At 43.4% G+C, this 25,423-nt stretch overlaps 1 protein-coding gene across 3 annotated transcripts in view; it reads left to right on the top strand.

Annotated features, from left to right (window-relative positions):
- The window catches only part of eea1 (early endosome antigen 1), a 96,823-nt gene that overhangs the window by 56,179 nt on the left and 15,221 nt on the right, over positions 1-25,423 (top strand). For all 3 annotated transcript variants that reach the window (XM_072562344.1, XM_072562343.1, XM_072562345.1), the window contains 9 exons: positions 1,646-1,759; positions 3,337-3,492; positions 6,794-6,933; positions 8,408-8,726; positions 9,000-9,101; positions 15,590-15,784; positions 15,999-16,181; positions 20,273-20,458; positions 22,659-22,790. In XM_072562344.1, coding sequence (XP_072418445.1) covers positions 1,646-1,759; positions 3,337-3,492; positions 6,794-6,933; positions 8,408-8,726; positions 9,000-9,101; positions 15,590-15,784; positions 15,999-16,181; positions 20,273-20,458; positions 22,659-22,790 — 1,527 coding nt within the window. The remainder of the gene's footprint in view (positions 1-1,645; positions 1,760-3,336; positions 3,493-6,793; positions 6,934-8,407; positions 8,727-8,999; positions 9,102-15,589; positions 15,785-15,998; positions 16,182-20,272; positions 20,459-22,658; positions 22,791-25,423) is intronic.

Genomic DNA, 25,423 nt, shown 5'->3' with positions numbered 1-25,423 from the left:
CACCTAGCCTGCATATCCCTGAACACGATGGGCAACTTAGCAATTCACCTAACCTGCACTGTGGGAGGAAACCCATACAGACACAGGGAGAAAGTACAAACTCCACACAGAGAGTTGCCCGAAGTTGGAAATGAACCTGGGTCCCTGGCGCGGTAAGACAGCGGTGTTAACCACTGAGCCACCAATGCCACCCTTTTTAATAAACATGTCAGGTTTCTACCTTACTAGGTCACCTCAACACTTCAAGTGGGATGTTATTTCCCAATCAATATCAAAACCTTAAATACCTATCTCTTCATTCCTATTGAACACCACGACTTTTTGAATTTGACACATGGCAAGCTCTCGAGGTTGTTCAACCCTTCAGGCCTTTTTCCAACATTCAGTTATGTTGAGACTGATCTCTCCCTCTGCTCCATTTGCCTGCTTATGTACTATTAATTGTTTTTAATTATCGTGTTTTTAATTAAGAATCCATCTATCGTGGTGTTGGGTGAGGGACATTCATGCTAAATGTTGTAATCAGGTGAAGTGGACTTGGAGGCAGGTTAATTGGACCAGGATCTGTAAAAAGAAAATTCTGACCTAATTTCCAAGTTACATATTCTCCTCTTATTTGAATATTTCCATTGTAGATTTTTTGCGATAACTCTCGCATCGCTTCACCAAGAGCCCCTGTCCAATGAACTGCTGAACAGATAACCAACCTTTCTCTTGGAGAGCTCTACTTCTGAATACCAGGAGTTCTGCATTTGTCCTGTGCCACACACTGTAATTCTGACCACTCAATTAGTCTCTTTGTCTTTTTTAGTTCCCCAGTTTTCATTTCAGTAGCCACCTGAGGTAACAGGTGTCAAATGGTCTCACTCACCATCCTGACTTGGAAACATAGCACTGTTATTTCAGTGTTACAGGGTCAGAATCCTGGAATTCCCTCGCTTATATAATTGTGGTGTGTCCCTACAGTAGACAGACTGCAGTTTAATGCCAGCTTCTATATGTCAACAGTCAATTGTCAAAAATGGTCCTGCCAGTAAAGTCCAGGTCAATGAACAAATAAAGAAAATGCTAGACATTCCAGTTGCATCTTTTTCATGAGCTTTGTTTGGTTTTCAATTTGCTCAAGAGGATATTTCCAAAACTTCAATCTTTTTACAACATTGTTCACCAAGTGTGAGTAGGACAAGGGCACTCAACCATTCTCCTCACGTGAGTCTACTGGAGGTTTCCAGCCCATTTGAACTGGATATTTCTTTGATTTTTGAATTGCAGAAATAAACAAAATGTTTCATTCTTATTCAATCTATAATAATTTATAGCGAAATCTAGAAGCACTTTTATCACACACAGGGAAGTGTAGATCCCTCCACTGAAAAGCTGTGGCTGCTGAACATTGAGGTATGAAATGACTGGATTTTTGCTGGGCATTTTATAAGGAATGGTGGAACAAAGACTGCTACATGGAATTGAGGTGCAGAGTGGAATTGAGGTGCAGAGTGAACTTGATCTAATTTAATGGCAGGGCAGGCGTGAGGTGCCAATTGCCTGCCTCCTGCTCCTATGCACCAGCCTTAAATGAGCTATTCGGACCCCTGAGGGGGCTAGCTGTTTGTGTAATTCATATATTTTCTTAAATCCTTTTCAGGTGAAGGGAAAAACTGAGCTGCTGCTGTCTGCGGAAGCATCCAAAACTGCACAAAGAGCTGACCTGGAAAACCATTTAGAAACTGCCAAGCATGCCCTTCAGGATAAAGAGCAGGTACTGGAGTTAGGTGCATCCTTACTTTTATGTCATCTTTCTAAATTCCTCTGTCTGCAGTACGATGGAAACTGCCTACGTAAACATGTCACATTATAATTGCACCCTCCTGCCAGTTATGGTGCCATTGCATAAACGGCAAGAATGTTTAATTACCTTGTGATAAGTTAACGATTTAATTTGTGTCTGAAATTGATATGCCCAAATTTATAATGGAAACACACTTGCAAGAGATTTCTGTGGATTTAAAATGAGTACATTATTTATGATTAGCACTGGCTTGCATTCTTTCTTCAGAAGTAAATGTCAGGTGGTGTCAGCACAAGCATGATTCCAGCACAACAGCTACTATTTGTTTGTAATTGACAGTACGCTGTGTAAAATTAGGGAAAGTCATGTGTGACAACTGCACGAGGCGTGCCCCAACACACACTGGCCAGTGAGCTGGGAGTTTTTACAGCTTGTTTCGTCCCTTTTTTTTTAAGTGTGTCAATTTGAAGTAGCCAACAAAGCTTTACTTTCAACCGGGACCCAAAATTAGTTTATTATACAATTGTCCCTGAATATTAGACTGTTTTTAAAACAAAAGGTGATAGTTATTAGCTAAAATTTCAAATCAAAGACTCGAAGATGCTTAAAGTCGAAAGAAAGGCCCAATCTGTCATTGCAACAGGAATGTAACACTTGTTTTGAAGATTGTGTTTTTCAGAGCAAAGGGATTGTAAACTTGAAGTTAAAATTGAGCAGTAATGATGGCTTCTGTAGTCGAGTCGATGACAGTTATTTAACAGCCTGATGTCCACATGTCAAGTTATGTTGCAAAATACTTTGGAAATGTAGAAGGGTTTTTGTTTTAGTTTAACACAAACATCAGTTTCACCTTTTCACTGTCCAGAAGCCAGTCTGTTCAGAGATGTTTTGACACACCTCTGGAGCAGGTGAAACTTGAACCCAGCTCTTCTGGCTCAAAGATCAGGCCACAACCACTGTATCATGAGCATTCTCTGATTGAGGTTTTGGTCAGTAGGTCTAACATCTGCTTGTGTGCTTTTTAATGTTCCTTGGAAACAGCTGAAATATTTTTAGTACGTTAGCAGTGCGATTCATTGAAGTTTATTGTTAAACCATATTGCCCCAAATCTCACGGTTGAAAGTTCAGATCCCACTCCAGTCCTTGAACACAATAATCAAGGCTGCCATGCCAGTGCCATATGGAGGGAGTGCAGCACTGTCAAAGGTGCCATCTTTGGGATGACAAGTTCAACTCAAATGTTGATTTAGTGATCTAAATGCTCCCACGACTCAATTTTTAAGTCAAAGCGTAGAGTTATTTTGAGAGCCATGGCCAATATTTATCCCTCAGTCACATTGCTGTGTGTGGGAGCTGGCTGTGTGCAAATTGGATGCTGTATTTTCTACAGTATAGCCGTGATAATGCTGTCTGTAATGTGCATTGTTATGGCTGTTGGTCATAAGAAGCTAAGGAAATGGAAGTTGGTTTTTCTAAAGTGACTGAACCACATTTTGTTCATGTTCTCTCGTTTTCTCCCTCTTTCCCCGCTCCACCAACCTCGCAGGAACTGGCCAAAGCTCAGGCTCAACTGGACCAGACAGCAGCAAAACTCAGTGAGAAGTCAGAGTATTGTACTCAGCTGGACAGCTGCCTTAAAGAGTACAAAGAGAAGCAACTAGCTTCTGAACATACAATAGAACAGCTGGGAACACAGATTAAGGTTTGTAGTAAATATATGAACACAAATTGTATTCTAAAGTTTATAAAAAAATGATTTATTCTGAGAAACTGGTGCATTAATGTCAGCGTATAATTTGCTTAATTGAGTTGTCAAAACTGTGTAAGCATGGTAGCTGAGAAATTGACTTTTTTTAATTTTCTGAAGCTCATGGGATGTTGGCATTGCTGGCCAGCATTTGTTGCCTGTCCCTAGTTTAGATTAGATTAGATTACTTAGTGTGGAAACAGGCCCTTCGGCCCAACAAGTCCACACCGCCCCGTCGAAGCGTAACCCACCCATACCCCTACATCTATATCTACATCTACCCCTTACCTAACACTACGGGCAATTTAGCATGGCCAATTCACCTGACCTGCACATCTTTGGACTGTGGGAGGAAACCGGAGCACCCGGAGGAAACCCACGCAGACACGGGGAGAACGTGCAAACTCCACACAGTCAGTCGCCTGAGGCGGGAATTGAACCCGGGTCTCTGGCGCTGTGAGGCAGCAGTGCTAACCACTGTGCCACCGTACCGCCCTTGAGATGGTCGTGATGAGGTGCCTTTTTGAATCGCTGCTGTGGGTAGACCCACAATGCTGTTGGGGAGGGAATTCCAAGAGTTTGACCCAATTACAATGAAAACATAGCAATATATTTCCAAGTCAGGAAGGTGAGTGGCTTGGAAGCGGAACTTGCAGGCATTGGTGTTCCCATCTATCTGCTGCCCTTGTCTTTCTAGGTGGTAGTGGTTGTGGCTTTGAAAGGTGCTGTCTAAGGAGCCTTAGGATGGATAGTACACATTGCTGATACTGAGTGTCAGTTGTTGAGCGAGTGGATATTTGTAGATTTGGGGCCTTTTAAACAGGATGTTTTGTTGTGGATAGTGTCAAGCTGCTTGAGCATTGTTGGAGCTGCACCCATCCAGGCAAGTGGAGAGCATTCCCTTCCACTCCTGACTTTGGCTCCCAGGTGGTGGACAGGTTTTGGGAACTTAGGAGGTTAGTTACTTGTTGCAGGATTCCTAGCCTCTATTTAATATATCTAAACTGATTGATTTTGAACATCTGTTGAAATTTCCCTTTAGTTTTCCCTGCTGTAAGGAGAAGAATCTTTGTTTCTCTATGTATAATTAATCTGAGTCATTTTTGTTGATGTTGTGTATATTGATTTCAGTAAGGCATTTGATAATGTTCCCCACTGCAGGCTATTGCAAAAATACGGAGGCATGGGATTGAGGGTGATATAGCAGTTTGGATCAGAAATTGGCTAACTGAAAGGTGGGAGGTTGTTGGGAAATGTTCATTCTGGTGTGTCTGTTGTCGGGCCACTGTTGTTTGTCATTTTTATAAACGACCTGGATGAGGGCATAGAAGGATGGGTTAGTAAATTTGTGGATGACACTAGGATCGGAGGAGTTGTGAATAGTGCTGAAGGATGTTGCAGGTTACAGAGGGACATAGATACGCTGCAGAGCTGGGCTGAGAGGTGGCAAATGGAGTTTAATGTGGAAAGGTGTGAGGTGATTCACTTTGGAAGGAACAACAGGGATGCAGAGTACTGGGTTAATGGTAAGATTCTTGGTAGTGTAGATGAGCAGAGAGATCTCTGTGTCCAGGTACATAGATCCCTGAAAGTTGCCACCCAGGTTGATAGGGTTGTTAAGAAGGCATACGGTGTGTTAGCTTTTATTGGTAGAGGGATTGAGTTTCAGAGCTACGAGGTTATGTTGCAGCTGTACAAAACTCTGCGGCTGCATTTTGGAGTATTGCGTACAGTCCTGGTCGCCGCATTATAGGAAGGATGTGGAAGCTTTGGAAAGGGTTCAGAGGAGATTTACCAGGATGTTGACTGGTATGTGGGGGAGATCTTATGAGGAAAGACTGAGGGACTTGAGGCTGTTTTCATTGGAGAGAAGAACGTTGAGAGGTGACTTAATTGAGGCATATAAGATAATCAGAAGGTTAGATAGGTTGGACAGTGATCTCCTCGGAAGGTGATGGTTAGCACGAGGGAACGTAACTTTAAATTGAAGGGTGATGGATATAGGACAGATGTCAGAGGTAGTTTCTTTACTCAGTAGTAGGGGCGTGGAATGCACTGCCTGCAACAGTAGGAGACTTGCCAACTTTAAGGGCATTTAAATGGTCATTGTGTAAACATATGGATGAAAGTGGAATAGTGTAGGTTAGATGGGCTTCAGATTGGTTCCACAGGTCAGCGTAACATCGAGGGCCGAAGGGCCTGTACTGCGCTGTAATGCTCTATATTATGATCAGTTTCAGGGTAGATACTCTTAAACATCCTGTTCAGGCACTCCTATAGACCAGCTAGGACTTGAATCTTGGCCTTCCAGTAGCACATTACCACTGCACCACAAGAAGGTTATGGAATACCCATCTATCAAGTGGGGGAGTATATTCCATCATACCCCTGACCTGGTCCTGTAGACGGTGGAGTCAGCAGGACAGTTACCCACCACAGTATTGCTAGCCTCTGCTTGGCTCCTCTTTTCATATAGATAGACCAATGCAGTGAGATGGTCATGATTAAAACAAAGAACAAAACAGCACAGGAATAGGCTGTATGGCCCTCCAAGGCTGTGCCGACACATTATGCCCTTTCCTATTAAAACAGTCTTCACTTACAGGATCCGTATCCCTCTATTCCCTTCCTATTTATGTATTCTTGAATACTGCTGTCATTACTTGCCACCTGTCAGCCCAGAAGTAGTTAATGACCTGCAATCACATCATCCAACAAAAATACTGCAGTAAAGGCAACAAGAAGTCAAAATATAGAATAATTTAATATATTGAGATCATTTTTGTAAATTTTTAAACCAAATTTCATTTCAGACCGCACTAAGTTAGTGCTGTAATTAAAAATACAAAACCTTTTTTAATTAACTGGCATCTCTGGGATCAGGAGTGTGCTGGTTAATCAAATATTCCAATTGATCAAGGGGACCACATAATTAATTTAGAAACATTAGGAGAAATTTAATGCAGGGGGGTATACACATTATTGTTGTACTTTTATTTCAGTGATTTATGCTGTAAATATAATAAAACTTTAAGTCTTAAATAAGACTTATTGACAAAGGGCCTCCTCGCTTGCACCCTCAACTGACTACTTGGGCATTGCGGTAGATTGTGATAATACATTTAAACACTGTGGTGTTTGAGGTATATAATTTGTGATGGTTAAAACCAAGTCTGCTGAAGTTAATCTTGGATCGCACGATGAGAGTTTTACCCAGACTGCTGAAGATGTGTACTAATGAGGTGGCTGTTTTTAGAAACTGGAATCGGACATTAAAAAGGCCGAGATGGGTGAGAAACAGGCCCGAGATGACCAAAGTCGCCTCCAAAAAGAGCACTCTGCTCAAGAGAAGCAAATCAAAGACCTGAACCAACATCTCAAGGCTGATAAAGAAAGGTAAGGAGTGAAATTACTGTCTGCTTCTGAAGTTGATGGATTAGAAACTTAATGCACAGAAAGACGCCATTCAGCTCGTGTGTACCAATGTTTCAAAGACCTATCCGCTAGTCCTGCTTGCCTGCTGTTATCCCTATAGACCTACAATTTTTTTTTTTTTCTTTTCCTTTTTGAATGTTTATCGGTGAATCTGATTCCACCCCTTTCAAGCCATGCATTCCCAACGTTATAATTCACTGTGCGTTTTTAAATAATGCCCTGTTATTCCCAAGTCCAGGCCAATATAAATAAAAGAAGCATGGTTCTGGTACTGAAGTAAATGCATAATACTGCAGATACTGGAGATGTGAAATAATCCACAGTTCTGAAAAACAGCCTTAGTTAATTTAAAATTACACCCGTAGGAATGGGCAGTTCAATACCTGAGGCTGCCCCTCCATGATTCTATAAAATCATGGCTAATCTGCCCCAGGCCTCAATGCCTTTTTCCTGCCAGCTGCTAAAAACCTTCAACTCTTTGATATTTCAAGAACCTGCCTACCTCCTTTTTCAGTACTCCTAGTGATCTAGTGTCCATAACTCTGGAATAGAGAATTCTAGACCCTAGGTGCCATCAGGGAGATGAAATTCATTTGTTTCTCAGTTTTAAACGAGTATCTGCTAGTTTGAAACTCCCCTACTAGTGGAAATGCTATCTCAATGTTTGCCTTATCAAGCTCCTCTGAATTTCCTAGGTTTCAATGAGGTCGCTTATTATTCTAAACACGAATAATTAACAGCCTAACCTGTTGAGCCATGCTTGATAATTCTGGATATCTCAGGAAAAGCATCATGAATCTATTTTGAGCTACATTCAATGCCAGTATCTCTGTTTTTGGGGACCCCAAAACTAGACACAGTACTCCAGGGTTTGTCCTCACCAGCACCTATACAGTTGTAACAAGACTTTCTTATTTCTAAACTGGAACCCCCGAGAAGTTGCTATTTGCCTCATTCAGTACTTGCTGAAACTGCATGGTATCTTGTTGAGTTTTGTGCAAAAGATCTCTCCACACTGTAGTCTTTTAGAGTCTATGTCCATTTAAATAATTGTCGGACTTTTTAATTCTTTTTACCAAAGTTACAAATCACACAACACCAGGTTATAGTCCAACAGGTTTATTTAGAGGTACTAGCTTTTGGAGCGCTGCTCCTTCATCAGGGAGCAAGTGGGGCAGGATCATAAGGCAGAGAACTTATAGTAAAAGATGAAAGTGTCAGACAACTGACGTGATGTATTGAACAAACCTAGATTGTTGTTAAGTCTTTAATTACTTAAGTGATTAAAAACAGCATTTTGTGATTTCAAATAAACCTGTTAGACTATAACCTGGTGTCATGTGACTTCTGACCTTGTCCACTCCAGTTCAACACTGGCACTCCACATCATGTTATAAAGCAACTCAGTTTAAACCTAACGTTTCCTTATTTCCAGTGTGTGTAGTATAAGGCTGGAACTGCAGGAGAAATCAGAGGCCCTGGACCAGGCTAGGAAAAAGGTGCTGGAGTTGGACAAAGATCAAGCTGAACTGGGCCGGGGGCTGGAGCAGCTGAAGGAGGAGGTAAAGACTAAGGCAGAGAGTGCGAGCAAACTGCAAGGAGAGCTGACAGCGCTCAGATTGGAGAAAGAGGCTTCATCGAAGGAGCTGAAAGAAACTAAGCAAGGCCTCACTCAGGCCTCAAAGGCTCTTGTGGAAACACGAAATGAGTTGGAAAAGGAGCGGCATTTGATGAAAGCTACCCATGATGAAAAGGTCAGTGTGTACTAGCTGCTATGTAAATGGATGTAGCTTGGATATTGAACAAAAATCATTCTTGAGATGTGTGTGTTTCTCTGGCAAGATCAGCGTGTGCCTTATTACCATCCCGCTGTGTTAATCATTTGAATGCTGCAAACTAGTCTGAATCTGCAAGCATGAACATTTTAACAAGAGAGTAGACCCTTGGGGTACCTGTGTTGGGGGAGGTGGGGAAGATGTCTGTTTCATTCTTTCAGAAATAACTGATCCCATTTCCTACTTGTTCAGGAAAAATCATACGAGCGTGACAAACAGGAGTTGCAGAAAAAGTTTGAGAGTGCAACCAATGAAGTGAATGAGCTGAAGAGTTTGGTGCAGAGGAAAGAAGAGGTGAGCCAGATGGGATCGTGTGTATGTTGAGGTCATTCCCAAGTAAATGTGCGCGATTCCGTCTGATCTGTAAGACTTTCTTGTTCACCCTAAGAACAGCAAGACTCCTAATTCAGTAACTAACTCCACAGGTCCTCACCCAATTGGCAAGTGACTTTGTCTGACAGCAAGCTGTGATTAGAGCAGTTATTTTTTATTTCAGGAGAGGTTCTGCCAACTGGGGTGCTGTAGATTCTGTTTGGCTACACAGGAGGGCAAAATCCCAGACAGTGGAAGTGTGAAATGCAAACTGAAAGTGCTCGAGAAACTTAGCAGGCTTGGTATCTGAGGTTAGACAAAACTGGTTTAATTTGCTGGGCCAGACTGGAAAAAGTTAGTTCTGATATTTTGACAACTCCTGTTTCTATTTTTAACAAAAGTTTTAATTTTGCTGTGAATGTTTTGAATATGTTTTAATGCTGTGTTGTGATCTCACTAAATTTTAGATTATTCTGTTCCTTACTTCATATTTAAAAAACCTCACTTGGCTTGAGGCCTGTTTACAGAACTGTTGGTGACTGTGCAGTCAAATTTGTGGTAAAGTCTCAGATGCACGTAGCAGGAACATCATTTTTCAGAGGTGTGAAAGTTGGAAGGGAGAAATTTGCAGGGTTTTGTGAAATCAGCCCCTTTTGAGATTGGCTGAGCTGCTCTTGCATTGTGGGAGATTGACTGCAGTGAGACATATTCCTGAACACTCGATCTCTGTAAACTCCACCAAAATATCTCACTCCGGTTCTACACGCCTGCACATCATCAGTTTTAATTGTTCCACCATTGGAGGCTGTGCCTCCTGCTGACAAGGCCCTGATTCCCCCTTTAAACCTCCTCCACTTATTGCTACTCCTTGAAAAACCAATCTGATCACAATCAGTCAATGTGACCATAAACTCAGAGGCAAACTGTTTCGCACTCAAATCAGGAGGACTTGTCAATCCAAGTGGTTGAGGAAAATTGGGAGACTTGTCCTCCAAAAGGTTGTCAATGTTGGAAGTTGATTAAAACTTTCAAAACTGAAATCCATAGATGTTTGTGGCCTAAGAGTATCCAGGGATAGAGCATAGAACATTACAGCGCAGTACAGGCCCTTTGGCCCTCGATGTTGCGCTGACCTGTGAAACCAATCTGAAGCCCATCTATCCATTCTATTCCATATACCTATCCAATGACCATTTTAATGCCCTTAAAGTCGGCGAGTCTACTACTGTTGCAGGCAGGGCGTTCCAAGCCCCTACTACTGAGTAAAGAAACTACCTCTGACATTTGTCCTATATCTGTCACCCCTCAGTTTAAAGCTATGACCCCTTGTGCTAGCCATCACTATCAGAGGAAAAAGGCTCTCACTGTCCACCCTATTAATCCTCTGATTATCTTAGAATATAGAACATAGAACATAGAACAATACAGCACAGAACAGGCCCTTCGGCCCACGATGTTGTGCCGAACTTCTATCCTAGATTAAGCACCCATCCATGTACCTATCCAAATGCCGCTTAAAGGTCGCCAATGAATCTGACTCTACCACTCCCTCGGGCAGCGCATTCCATGCCCCCACCACTCTCTGGGTAAAGAACCCACCCCTGACATCTCCCCTATACCTTCCACCCTTCACCTTAAATTTATGTCCCCTTGTAACACTCTGTTGTACCCGGGGAAAAAGTTTCTGACTGTCTACTCTATCTATTCCTCTGATCATCTTATAAACCTCTATCAAGTCACCCCTCATCCTTCGCCGTTCCAACGAGAAAAGGCCGAGAACTCTCAACCTATCCTCGTACGACCTACTCTCCATTCCAGGCAACATCCTGGTAAATCTTCTCTGCACCCTCTCCAAAGCTTCCACATCTTTCCTAAAGTGAGGCGACCAGAACTGCACACAGTACTCCAAATGTGGCCTAACCAAAGTCCTGTACAGCTGCAACATCACCTCACGACTCTTGAATTCAATCCCTCTGCTAATGAACGATAATACTCCATAGGCCTTCTTACAAACTCTATCCACCTGAGTGGCAACCTTCAAAGATCTATGTACATAGACCCAAGATCCCTCTGTTCCTCCACCTGACCAAGAACCCTACCATTAACCCTGTATTCCGCATTCTTATTTGTTCTTCCAAAATGGACAACCTCACACTTGGCAGGGTTGAACTCCATCTGCCACTCCTCAGCCCAGCTCTGCATCATATCTAAGTCCCTCTGCAGCCGACAACAGCCCTCCTCACTGTCCACAACTCCACCTATCTTTGTATCATCTGCAAATTTACTGACCCACCCTTCGACTCCCTCCTCTAAGTCATTAATAAAAATTACAAACAGCAGAGGACCCAGAACTGATCCCTGCGGAACTCCACTTGTAACTGGACTCCATGCTGAATATTTACCATCTACCACCACTCTCTGACTTCGACCGGTTAGCCAGTTTTCTATCCAATTGGCCAAATTTCCCTCTATCCCATGCCTCCTGACTTTCCGCATAAGCCTACCATGGGGAACCTTATCAAATGCCTTACTAAAATCCATGTACACTACATCCACTGCTCTACCCTCATCCACATGCTTGGTCACCTCCTCGAAGAATTCAATAAGACTTGTAAGGCAAGACCTACCCTTCACAAATCCGTGCTGGCTGTCCCTAATCAAGCAGTGTCTTTCCAGATACTCGTAAATCCTATCCCTCAGTACCCTTTCCATTACTTTGCCTACCACAGAAGTAAGACTAACTGGCCTGTAATTCCCGGGGTTATCCCTATTCCCTTTTTTGAACAGGGGCACAACATTCGCTACTCTCCAGTCCCCTGGTACCACCCCAGTTGCCAGTGAAGACGAGAAGATCATTGCCAACGGTACTGCAATTTCCTCTCTTGCTTCCCACATAATCCTAGGATATATCCCGTCAGGCCCGGGGGACTTGTCTATCCTCAAGTTGTTCAAAATGTCCAACACATCTTTCTTCCTAACAGGTATCTCTTCTAGCTTATCAGTCCGTTTCACACTCTCCTCTTCAACAATACGGTCCCTCTCGTTCGTAAATACTGAAGAGAAGTACTTGTTCAAGACCTCTCCTATCTCTTCCGACTCAATACACAGTCTCCCACCACTGTCCTTGATCGTCATTCTCAGGTTTCTCACATACGCATAGAATGCCTTGGGGTTATCCTTGATCCTATCCGCCAGGGATTTTTCATGCCCTCTCTTAGCTCTCCTAATCCCTTTCTTCAGGTCCCTTCTGGCTATCCTGTATCCCTCCACTGCTCTGTCTGAACCTTGTTTCCTCAACCTTATGTAAGCCTCCTTCTTCCTCTTTACTAGACATTCAACCTCCCTCGTCAACCAAGGCTCCCTCACACCATTTCTTTCCTGCCTGATCGGTACATACATATCAAGGACACGTCGTATCTGCTCCTTGAAAAAGTCCCACATTTCCACCACATCCTTCCCTGACAGCCTATGCTCCCAACGTATGCTCCTCAAATCCTGTCTTACAGCATCGTAATTTCCCTTCCCCCAATTGTAAAAACTTCCTTGTTGTGCGCACCTATCTCTCTCCATAACCAAGGTGAAAGTCACAGAATTGTGGTCGCCATCACCAAAATGTTCACCCACTAACAAGCCCACCACTTGTCCCGGTTCGTTACCGAGTACCAAATCCAATATGGCCTCCCCTCTGGTTGGACAATCTACATACTGCGTTAGAAAAGCTTCCTGGACACACTGCACAAACACTGCCCCATCCAATCTACTTGATCTAAAGAGCTTCCAATCAATATTTGGGAAGTTGAAGTCGCCCATGACTACGACCCTGTGGCTTCTGCACCTTTCCAAAATCTGTTTCCCAATCTGTTTCTCCACATCTCTGCTGCTATTGGGGGGCCTATAATAAACACCCAACAAGATGACTGCACCTTTCCTATTTCTGACTTCAGCCCATACTACCTCCAGAGGCAGATCCCCCTCAAACTTCCTTTCTGCAGCCGTTATACCATTTCTAATTAGCAATGCCAACCCCCCTCCTTTTTTACCACCCTCCCTAATCTTACTGAAACATCTGTATCCAGGAACCTCCAACAGCCATTCCTGTCCCTCATCTATCCATGTTTCCGTGATGGCCACAACATCGTAGTCCCAGGTACCGATCCACGCCTTAAGTTCACCCACCTTATTTCTGATACTCCTTGCATTGAAGTATATGCACTTGAGCCCATCTGTGTCCGCAAGTAGTCCCTGTCAGTGCTACCTTCTCCACAGCCTCCCTACAGTCTTGGACATCTTGACACACAGCTAGCTTACTTGCTGGACTACAAGTCCGGATCCCATCCCCCTGCCAAATTAGTTTAAACCCCCCCGAAGAGTGCTAGCAAACCTACCCCCCAGGATATTGGTGCCCTTCTGGTTCAGGTGCAACCCGTCCTGTTTATACAGGTCCCACCTTCCCCAGAATGCAGTCCAATTGTCCAAATATCTGAAGCCCTCCCTCCTACACCATCCTTGCAGCCACGTGTTCAACTGCACTCTCTCCCTATTCTTTGCCTCTCTGTCACGTGGCACCGGCAACAACCCAGAGATGACGACTCTGTCTGTCCTAGCTTTTAGCTTCCAGCCTAACTCCTTGAGCTCTTGAATGACCTCCCCACCCCTCTTCCTACCTATGTCGTTGGTGCCAATGTGTACCACGACTTCTGGCTGCACACCCTCCCCCTTAAGGATTCTGAAGACACGGTCCGAGACGTCTCGGACCCTAGCACCTGGGAGGCAACAAACCATCCGAGAGTCTCGCCCATGTCCACAGAACCGCCTGTCCGTCCCTCTAACTAGAGAGTCCCCTATAACTAGCGCTCTCCTCTTCTCCCCCTTTCCCTTCTGAATCTCAGAGCCACAGACCCCTTCACTGCAGCTTACACCTGCAAGGCTGTCCCCCCCCAACAGTTTCCAAAGCTGCATACTTATTTTTTAGGGGAACGACCACAGGGGAAGCCTGCACTGCCTGTTTCTTCCCCTTCCCACCTCTAACTGTTACCCAGCTACCTTTGTTCTCTGGCGTAACTATGTCCCTGTAGCTTCTATCGATCACCCTCTCAGCCTCTCGAATAATCCTCAGCTCATCCAGCTCCAGTTCCAGTTCCCTAACTCGTTCGGTGAGGATCAGGATCTGACTGCATTTCCTGCACACGAAGTCGGCAGGGGTATCGGTGGTCACCCCTACCTCAAACATCCTGCAGGAGGAACATTCCACCGCCTGCGCTGCCATGACTGTACACTGTCTCCAAAAACAAGAACACTGAGTCAATAACCTGTGGACTTTAAAGTTAGGTTAGAGGAGGAGGGTGGGAGGGAGGCCCTACGGAAGTAGGACCTGGGGTCTAGAACACACCCACTCAAATACTAATCACTTACCTTCCCGCCCAGCTATGCGCTCCAACCTCACTTCCGCTGCCCGCTACAGGTAAGTAATTTTGAAACAAACTGTCTTACCTTAGCTGTAGTCTCCCGGGTTCGTTTTTCCTCGGCCGCTGCTCCCACTCAAATGACCGTTGGTGATTAAAGGGGGAGTATTTATACTCACCGTTCTCCTTCCCGGCTGCCCCTCTGTTTACTGTCACTTCCTCTGCTGCTCCCGCTCTTTTTGTGAAGAGAGAGAAAAAAAAAACCGCTGCCCGCTACAGGTAAGTAATTTTGAAACAAACTGTCTTACCTTAGCTGTAGTCTCCCGGGTTCGTTTTTCCTCGGCCGCTGCTCACACTCAAATGTGTGAGTGTGTCTTATGTCTCAACTAAGTCACCTCTCAATGTTCTCTGAAACAAAAACAGCCTCCAGTCCCTTGGCTTTCCTCATAAGACAGATATCATGTCAAGACAGCTAAATAAAGCTGAGGTACAGGTCAACCATGAACTAAATGAATGGTAAAACAAGTTCAAGAGGCAAAATGGGCTCCTCTTGTTGTTCCTCTGTGTGCTTGGTCCATTAAGTGTTAAATTTCCTGAACCCCTTTGATTTTTGCAGCCCTATTTAAGCACGCTACCTGCTTAAATCCAATTATTCCTACTTGTCTGTGTATCTTCAGCTTGCGTTGTTCTAGTGATTATGATGCTGTGTCCCGACTCTTTCAGCAGCTTCTGGGCTGCCTGCTGAGAATCAGAGATGTCTCTCCCACTCTAAGTTTGACAAGGTATCATTCAGTTTTTGATCCCAAGGTGTTAATTTGATTTTGAAACATTTGTGGATCTCAAGAACTGTCATTTAAATTGTGCTTCTGATGCAGTAAAAATCCCAAAACCTTGTTATTGTAATGTAACTAGACATTAAATTGATACTAGGACAAAGAAAGGACCTAAGGAACAGTCAACTGAACACTTGGGGTAAGGATGTACAATGTCTATCAAATCGCATGAACTGTTGGGATGGAGGATGTGCCAGATGTGTGATTGAAGTTTTAATGATGATTCTTGTTTCAGACTGAGAAGCAGCTAAAAGCCAGCACTGATGGGCTGACAGTCCAAGTGGCCAAACTGCAGGAGGGTTTGAAGGAGAAACAGAAAGGTGAACAGCAACTCCAGACAAAACTGAAAGAATCACAACAATCTCAGGAGCAGCAAAAGAAGGAATATGATGCCCAGCTCAAAGAATTAAAACTGGAACTTTCTCAAAAGGTATGTCATTTTAGGAGCTTCTAGCCATTAATGTATTTTTCTTTATCCGTCTCGATCTCTCATTTTCCTCATTCTGTCGTTTCCACGCCTCTTTCGTTCTGCGCCATTCTCACTCTCTCTAACTATCCTGCCTTCCTCCCTCCCCTATCACAGGCCAGTGTCTTCCTTTCTCACCCCCATCCCTGTTTCTGACTCTCTTCTATTTTCTCTTCAGGCTGACGCACTGTCCAAACTACAGCAGCAGGTGGCAGTGCAGAGCGAGCAGCTGGTGATGAAAGACGGGAAGCTGTCAGAGCTGCAGAAGGATTTCGAAGCCTCTCAGACCAACTTGGCCAAGCTCCAGTCAGACATTTATGGGAAAGAGTCTGAACTGTCTTCAACCAGACACGACCTGAAGGTGAACTGATTAATGTCCCCCTGTTTCTCAAGGGAAGGATGTTGGGTTGGTATACCAGCACTTGGTTCTGGTTAGGGTACAATTTGGTATGCTTGTTCCTTCAATGACTTCCAGCTGCACCACCAACAACATGATGGGCTGAAGGGCCTCTTTCTGTACTCTGATTCTATGTCGTGTCAGATTTTAGCCTGAGAAATTACTAGGACAGAGCCACAGAAAAAACTCCCAAATTTTTATCCCATTGATCTGACTGTGTTCTACTGTGTGTAGTTAAGGGTCACACTTCACATTCTAATTCACAATTGAACCAAGAAGTCCAGGTTAAGTTTGTGGTGCAGCACTGAGAGTGCTGTCATGCCTGAGGTGTTGAGACAATAAAACAAATTCCTGTTTGCTGGCTTGCTGAGTGGAAATTATCAGGGATTCCTCCTTGAAGGGGTGGCATAACTGTTCTTCCCACTATATCACTGAGACCTTTATCATTTTGCTGCTTGTGGGAGTTTGCTGTGCTACATTTCCTGTATTGCAACAGTGATGATACTGTAAAGAGTATTTCATTGGGCACAAAATGCTTTGGGATATCTTGAGCCAGTACAAGGCTTTAGAGAAATGCAAGTTATTTTTCTGATCAAACTGGGACAAGACCTGCCTTTCCATCCAGCCAAGAGACCGGTGTTAATTTCAGGCATGTGAACATCTGAAAGTGTAGAAGGCCCTCTGTGATCAGTGTTGAATTTCTACTCTGTTGTTGATTCCATGAAATTATTCTTAGTAACCTCTGTAGGAATGACATTTCTCGCGCTCTCACTTGCACATTCCCGCTCGACCACACAAGCAATATCCATTGTGTTAAAACTCTGTCTGGTTCCTTCATATCTTTTTAGGAAAGGAAATCTGCCACCCTTACCTGGTATGGCCAGGTCAGGTGCCAGCAACGTAGTTGACTCTTAACTGCCTTCTGGGCTGTGACAGATGGGCAATAAATACTGACCCAGCCACTGACACCCACTTTCCATGAACAAATTTTTTAAAACCTTCTGTGTGGGATCTCCTAATCCTTCATTTATCACAAGGCACCCATATTCTGACTTTGGAGTCCTGACCTGCCTAGGCAACTTTCATTAATATCTTACCATGGGGTTGGGCTGTTGAAGAAGGAACGATGAGACCTTTGTTTTGTTACACTGCAAATTGTTATAGTCTAGAATGTGCTGTTTCAATGAGTGACAGTAAGTCTCAAAACGATATTGGACACTTACTTGAAGAGGAATGGCCTGTGAGAAAGGTGGAGGGGAGTACAACATGTTGGGTAACTTACACTCAGCAGGTAGAGGCTGAATGGCTTCCTGACTGGTTCTTTAACACGTATTGATTAATTTATTAATTTTTACAGTTTAGACTAAGAGGTGATCTTATCAAAGCATAAAAATTAATTTTAGGACTCTGTAGGGTAGATGCAGGAAGGATGTCCCTCTGATTGGGGCAGGAGGATGTAGATCCAGGATCCAGAGTCTCTGAACAAGGGGAGGGTCTTTTAGGACTGAGGCAAGGGGGAGTTTCTTCACTGACGGACTTCTCTACTCCAGTGGGCTTTCAAAGCTCAGTCATTGACTTTTTTTCAAGACAGAAGTTGATAAATTTCTCAATTAAGAGTATTGGGGATACAGAGTGTGTGCAGAAAAACGGTCAACCGTTGTCATATTGAATGGTAGAACTGGCTTAATGTGCTGAATGATCTATTCGTCCTGTGTCCTATGATCCTATGTGACAGTAAAAGTCGTGTTTAAACAGCTTGGACGCCTTTATCATGTTGGAAATAGGGGTTTGTCCATTTCAGCAAGTTAGGAGAAATTTGTTGTCCATTCAAAATGGAGAGTAGGAGGACCTTTTTGTTTCTAACACTGAGATTATTAACTGCACGTGTATTGTTAGAAAAACAGAGACCTTGTTACTATCAAATGGGACTAGATTAACTTGGGCGTAACTGGTCAGCATGGACAAGATGGACCAAAAGGTCTGTTTCTGTGCTGTAGAACAATAACAAGACTCTATTAAGAATAGGTTAGATCAGTGAAGGAAGGAAGGGATGTGATGTGATGTAAGGATTGGCCTGGCATGTGGAATCAGAGTATTACCCAGGAATAGCATAAACTCTAACAGACACTGCTTGGCTGGAGTAACCGGTTTCTGTGTGAAAACTTCAGTCTAATTCAAACTAACAGCCAAAGAAAATGAGTACATTTGTACAGAGTGATAAGTGGGAAATGGTTCAATCTGGGTAATAGTGAGTGGCCAATGCCTCAGTTCCCTGTGAGCTTTGCTATTCTGTAAATAAATTGTAAACCTTATTATAAGTGGCAAGTGTTTGGCTTCTTGCAGAAAGGGGAGGTATAAATTTGTTTCAATCTGTGATTAAAGGATTAAGGAGACAGAAGGAGCAGAACTTTTTCTGCAGAACGATGATCTGGATGTTTTATTAGCTTGGATGGGATGACATCCTTTTATCAGATGCTTGTCTGAAAGCCAGTACTGGAGGAGCAGACATTTTCTCCAATTTGGAAAGACTGAAGCCTTTGTTTTCTAATGACAGAGACTGATCTCTCTCCCTGGTAACCATCTAAGCTGAACCAGACTGTATGAAGTCTTGTTGTCAGCTTTGACCCTAGCAACCGCACGACTGCAGCGTCATTAAAATCATCACTTTCCATCTTTAACATCGCTCTACTGTGTCCCTGCTTCAGCTTATCTCCTGTAGAAACCTTCATTCAAGCCTTTGTTATTCCTAGGTGTAACTGCTCCAGTGCACTCCTGGGTGGCATCCTGGCTTCCATTCTGTATAAGATTAAATGCCCCTAAAAATTGATTGCTAGTGTCTTAACTCAGGCTGAGTGTTGTTCCCCTGTTACTTGGGTTCTCTAAGTGTGCAGCTGTTCTGAGGTTCCAAAGTCACCGATTGCTGCAATCAGTGTGTGCCAATACATTGACTTCCAGTTTCGGAAGTCGCTGGGAGGTCTGTGCACTGAAAGAAATAAAAGGAGTGTCGCCTGTCACCCTCTGGCTCGCTGACCTCCATTGGCTCAATTGGTTCTTAGTTCAGCAGCATTTTAATTTGAACATTTACCTCCATGTTTCCAATTCCCTTCCCTGCCTAGCCCCCCTCTATTCTGTAATTGCATCCAGCCCTAACCCCTCGAGATATCTGTATTAATCTAATTATGGCCTCTTGCTCATCCCTAGGTTAATCACTTACCATTGGTGGCTGTACTTTCAACCTTCTTGAATCTGAGCTTTGGAAATCCCTCCGTAAACCTTTCTCTCGTTTAAGACGCTTTGACCAATCTTTTAGTCACCTATCGTAATATCTCTGTATGTAGCTTTGTGTCAAATTTTGTTTGATAATGTTCCTCTCTTGGGGTGGCTTATTATATTAAAGGGGCTGCATCATTTTTTTGTTGGGAGCAGACTGAGTAGTAACTTTTGAAATGGAACTGGATAAATCTTTGCAGGGGGGATATTTCATGGTGAAGGGGAGAGAGTAGGGCAGTGGGAGTAATGGGATAATTCTTTGAGTAATCACTTGCCCAATGGACCTATTGGTATCCTTTTGTGCCATAAGCAGTGTGAGGGGCCGAATGGCTGCCTCTGTTCCTTTTAAGGCAGTCCGCGAAGTTATTTTTGATACTCGGGTAGAAATGACCAGGTTTGTCTTCCCTATCTCAGGGAGCTAATAGGATTTAAAGTTCAAAGAATAAAAATCTGGAATATGAAAATAGTTTCACTGGTGACCATGAAACCAACATTTTTTTCTTGTTGTAAAAACCCACCTATCTCACGTGTGTCTTTCAGAGAGGGAAGTATGTCATCCTAATCTGGTTTGGCCTGCATGTAACTCCCAGACCTGCAGCAAGGTGCCTGACACTTAACTGCTGTCTGAAATGGCCAACAAGCCACTTGGTTCAAGGATGGTTAGGAATGACCAACCACTGACACTTACATGCTGTGAAAGAATGATTTTAAAAAACCCTGGAATCTGCAGCAGCAGGTGGTTTGAGAGAGTTCAATGAAAAGTTGGTTCATGTCTTCATCCACAGACTAAAGAGGAGAAGTTGTTCCTGGCTGAAGAGGAGCTGGTGACCAGCAGAAATCAAGCAGACAGCAGTTATCAAATGGTGCAAGAACTGAAAAAAGCCAAGGCTTCACTGGAGACAGATCTGGCTAACAGCGAAGCTGTAATAAAGGACAAGGAGAAAGTTCTGCTGCAGACAGAGAAAGAAAAGGTTTGTAAAAGGAATCTTTTCTCATGTTGCAACACCAAATGAATAGATTCATCTCCTTTTGACACCCCCATCCCCCATCTCTCATTCCAATGTCGAGATGATTCCTCAAGGCCTGAAGTTTGATATTCTGTTTATCTGAACAGTAAACTGCATTGCATATTATTTCCCTTCATATCTCAAAGATAGTGTATGGAAAGAGGAGGAAACCATTCAGTCCCTTGAGTCTGCCCTGCCGTTTGTTAGATTATGGCTGTTAGTTTACTCTCTGTTGTTTCAAATCCTAAGCATATCCAAAATAAAACCAGTGGAATTGTAAGCTCCAATTGATCACCCAGCACCATAGACTTTGAGGCAAACAATTCTAGATTTCTGCAGGTCATTGTGAGGAGACAGGTGGAAGACTGAGGGTGGTGGTGGAGGGTTGTTTTTCAGACTGGAGGCCTGTGACCAGTGGAGTGCCACAAGGATCGGTGCTGGGCCCTCTACTTTTTGTCATTTACATAAATGATTTGGATGCGAGCATAAGAGGTAAAGTTAGTAAGTTTGCAGATGACACCAAAATTGGAGATGTAGTGGACAGCGAAGAGGGTTACCTCAGATTACAACAGGATCTTGACCAGATGAGCCAGTGGGCTGAGAAGTGGCAGATGGAGTTTAATTCAGATAAATGTGAAGGGCTGCATTTTTGGGAAAGCAAATCTTAGCAGGACTTGTAAACTTAATGGTAAGGCCCCAGGGAGTGTTGCTGAACAAAGAGACCTTAGAGTGCAGGTTCATAGCTCCTTGAAAGTGGAGTTGCAGGTAGATAGGATAGTGAAGAAGGTGTTTGGTATGCTTTCCTTTATTGGTCAGAGTATTGAGTACAGGAGTTGGGAAGTCATGTTGCAGTTGTACAGAACATTGGTTAGGCCACTGTTGGAATATTGCATGCAATTCTGGTCTCCTTCCTATCGGAAAGGTGTTGTGAAACTTGAAAGGGTTCAGAAGAGATTTACAGGGATGTTGCCAGGGTTGGAGGATTTGAGTTACAGGGAGAGGCTGAAGAGGCTGGGGCTGTTTTCCCTGGAGCATCGGAAGCTGAGGGGTGACCTTATAAAATCATGAGGGTCATGGATAGGGTAAATAGACAAGGTCTTTTCCCTAGGGTGGGGGAGTCCAGAACTAGAAGGCGTAAGTTGAGGGTGAAGGGGAAAGAAATAAAAGAAACCTCAGGGGCAACTTTTAAACTCAGGGGGTGGTGGGTGTGTGGAATGGGCTGCCAGAGGACGTGGTTGAGGCTGGTACAATTGCATCATTTTAAAAGGCATCTGGATGGTTATATGAATAGGAAGGGTTTGGAGAGATAAGACTGGGTGCTGGCAGATGGGATTAGATTGGGTTTGGATATCTGGTGGGTATGGATGAGTTGGACTGAAGGGTCTGTTTCCAAATTGTACATCTCTATGACTAGTCAAAAAAATTCGATTATTATTAAAGTTTGTACGGTAATTAGATGAAAAGTAATCAAGATGGAGGACAGAAAGCAATTATGGCTGTAAGAGTTGCTCCTCCTTTTAGGTATTTTCAGTGTTGGAGCTGTTTTTCTCGAATTTTTAAAGCAGTTTTATAAGCTGTTAAATTGTTTGGGGACTTCGGGAAAAAATCGAAACAACAGTACTTTTAACAAGGAGGAACAGAGACCAGACAGATACCACATGTGAGGTGAAAATATTGAGACAACATTTAAAAGGCATCTGGATGGATATAAGAATAGGAATGGTTTAGAGGGGCATAGGCCAAATGCTGGCAAATGGGAATAGATTAATTTAGGATATCTGGTCGGTATGGGCGAGTTGGACCGAAGGGTCTTTCTGTGAATAGTTACCAATTTGAGGCTAAGATTGTAGTTTAATGAAAAGATTGTTGCCATGCTACTGTCCAGGGATATGACTAATATTTCAGCATCTAATTATACTATTTTTAATGTTCCACAAATTTGTGTATTAAACTTCTGTTTGATACTTGCCTGGAGAATGTTAACACTTTCAAGTCAAGTATTTTACAGCTGTTGGAGGTAAAGCGTGAGAGACGCAAGCATGTGTTGGAGTTCATTTTGGAAAGTGTATCGATTTTTTTTTTCCTTTAATTTCCACACCCCCCCCCCCCCCCCCCCCCCACAATATTCTTTTAAAATGCTGACTTTTTTTTCTCCCCACACGAGACTTTGAAAGAAGATGAATTAGCAAAAGAAAAACTCAAGAATGAAGAGCTTCAAGGGGCCGAGACGACTCTGCAGAAAGAACTGAACAAACTAACCGAGGAGACACGATTCAGCAATCAGAAATATGAGAAGGTCAGACCAGAAAGCGAGAACTGCTTGTGTAGCTTTTAAACCCCTCAAACGTAACCACTAAATCATCAAAGTAATTTTGACGGCTGTTTTTGGTGACTGAGATTACTAGAGAAGGGAATCATGAAATGAGCTCGGTTTGAATTTATTCACTTCACCAATTAAACCAGTGGATGTTGGAATCTCTGAATTGTCTGCCCAGGCAATTTCTTTATACTCATTGAGTTATGGGATGTCTGGAGAAGAGGTACCCAAAATTTTCCCTTGAAGAATTCCCCTCTCATTTTGGAATATTTTCACCAAACTGTCCCCCCTCCAGTATTAACATGACACGAGTTATTTCATAGAATCCCTACAGGCTATTTGGCCCAACAAGTTCACATTGATCCTCCAAAGAGTAATCCACCCTACTTTTCTACTTTTAAAGATCCAGTGCAGACAACATTGGGACTTGTGTGCTTTAATGCTCTGACAGGCAATGGATCATTTCCGTGCAGTCTGAATACAAATTGTCATTATCCTGCAAATAGCTCACCTACAAGAAAAAATCCTTTAGTGCTTCATGTTACAATGCCGGAGTATAGTACTGAAGAGTAAGGATATGAGTTTGATCTCAATACACAGAAATAGTGCAGATGTGCTGTTTGTTTTTGTTTTAATCACCTTTTTAATCAATCTGTTCAGAGATGTTAGTATGCGTTTCTGGAGCAGGTGAGACTTGAAACTAAGCCTTCCAGCCCAGAGGTAGGAACATTACCACTGGATGACAACAACCCCTCTTGTCTGGTTTAAAATTTAAACAAGACCTGGTAGCTAATGGTCAATCAGTGTTAATGGATGCATTCCCCATTGTAATTCCTCTAACAATCAGTCAACCAATCATCACTCCCCTTTCATGCAATATAATTGGTTTTCTCTTTGAATTGGTATTCTTGCAAAGTGTCCTGATGAGTGCAAGATGAAAAGCATGAACAAAGTAGATTTTTTCAGGAATTCCAGAGGTGAAAGTGACTATCCATATTTGCTAAGAGTTCAGCATCAAGGAAACCTGGGAAGATTAGAGTCAGTGGGATTCCAGATGAAAACACTAATAATTGGAGTCATACTTGGCGTGTAGGAAGATGGTTGTGGTTGTTGGAGGTCGGTTGGAGGTCAGCTCCAGGGCATCTCTGCAGGTATTTTTTAAGGTGATGTTCTAGGCCCAACCATGTTCAACTGCTTCATCAATGACCTTCCCTCCTCCATAAGGTCAGAAGTGGGGATATTCACTGATGACTGCACAATGTTCAGCACCTTTTGTGACTCCTCAGGTACAGAAGCAGTCCACATTCAAATGCATCAGATCTGGACAATATCTTGGGCTTGGGCTGAAAGTGGCAAGTTATATTTGTACCATACAAATACCAGGCAATGGTAGATTCTCCAAAAGAGAATCTTACTCATGCTCCTTGAAATTCAATGGCATTACCATCACCATCACAGAATCTCTTACTGTCCGCATCTTGGGCATTACCGTTGACTACAAACTGAGCTGGACTAGCCAATATAAATACTGTCCCTACAGATCGGCCCAGAGGTTAGAAATTCTGCAGCAAGTAACTTGCCTCCTGTTTCCCCAGAACCTGTCCACCATCCACCAGGTTCTCCTTACTTGCCTGGATGAATGCAGCTACAACACCACTCGAGAAGCTTGATGCCATCTAGGAGAAAGCAGCCTTCTTGGTTGGAACTACAACAACAAATATTCATTCCCTCCACCACTGATCCTCAGTAGCAACAGTGTGTACTATCTACAATATGGACTGTAGAAATTCACCAAAGCTCCTCCATACAGCGCCTTCCAAACCCACCACCAATATCATCTAGAAGGACAAGGGCAGGAGGTACATGGGAACACCAGTCCCTGCATGCTCTCCTTCAGCCACTCGCTGTCCTGATTTGAAAATATATTGATGTGTCTTTGGCATCACCAGGTCAAAATCCTGGAACGTCTTCCCAAATGGCATTGTGGGTATCCCTATACCATATGGACTGCAGTGATTCAAGAAGGCATGGTGACTCATTGGTTAGCATTGCTGCCTCACAGCGCCAAGGATCCAGTTCGATGCCAGCTTCAGGCAACTGTCTGTGTGGAGTTTGCACATTCTCCCTGTGTCTGTGTGGGTTTCCTCCGGGTGCTCCAATTTCCTCCCACAGTTCGAAGATGTGCAGGTCAGGTGAATTGGCCATGCTAAATTGCCCTTGGTGTTCAGGGGTGTGTAGCCTAGGTGCATTAGTCAGGGGTAAATATAGGGTACGGGAATGGGTCTGGGCGGATTACTCTTCAGCAGGTCAGTGTGGACTTGCTGGGCCAAGCGGTCTGTTTCCACACTATAGGGATTCTATTATTCTAAGACAGCTTCCCACCACATTGAGATAGATAAATGTTGCCTCAGCAGTGGCACCCATTTCCCATGAAGGAATAAAAAAAAGCACGCAAATAGGAAATGTTTGACTCAAAACATTGGGATAATTTGGTGATGGTTCTGGGGTATTCCCCATATCAGGTACTAAAATCATCATCAACATTAGATTTAAACAATTGATGTTGTTTTTAAATGGTGTGTTTCCAAATAACCTGTCAAATTTCATGAATT

Source organism: Chiloscyllium punctatum, chromosome 44, assembly GCF_047496795.1.
Source record: "Chiloscyllium punctatum isolate Juve2018m chromosome 44, sChiPun1.3, whole genome shotgun sequence".
Taxonomy (NCBI): Eukaryota; Metazoa; Chordata; class Chondrichthyes; order Orectolobiformes; family Hemiscylliidae; genus Chiloscyllium; species Chiloscyllium punctatum.
This window is presented reverse-complemented; position numbering and strand designations above follow the sequence as displayed.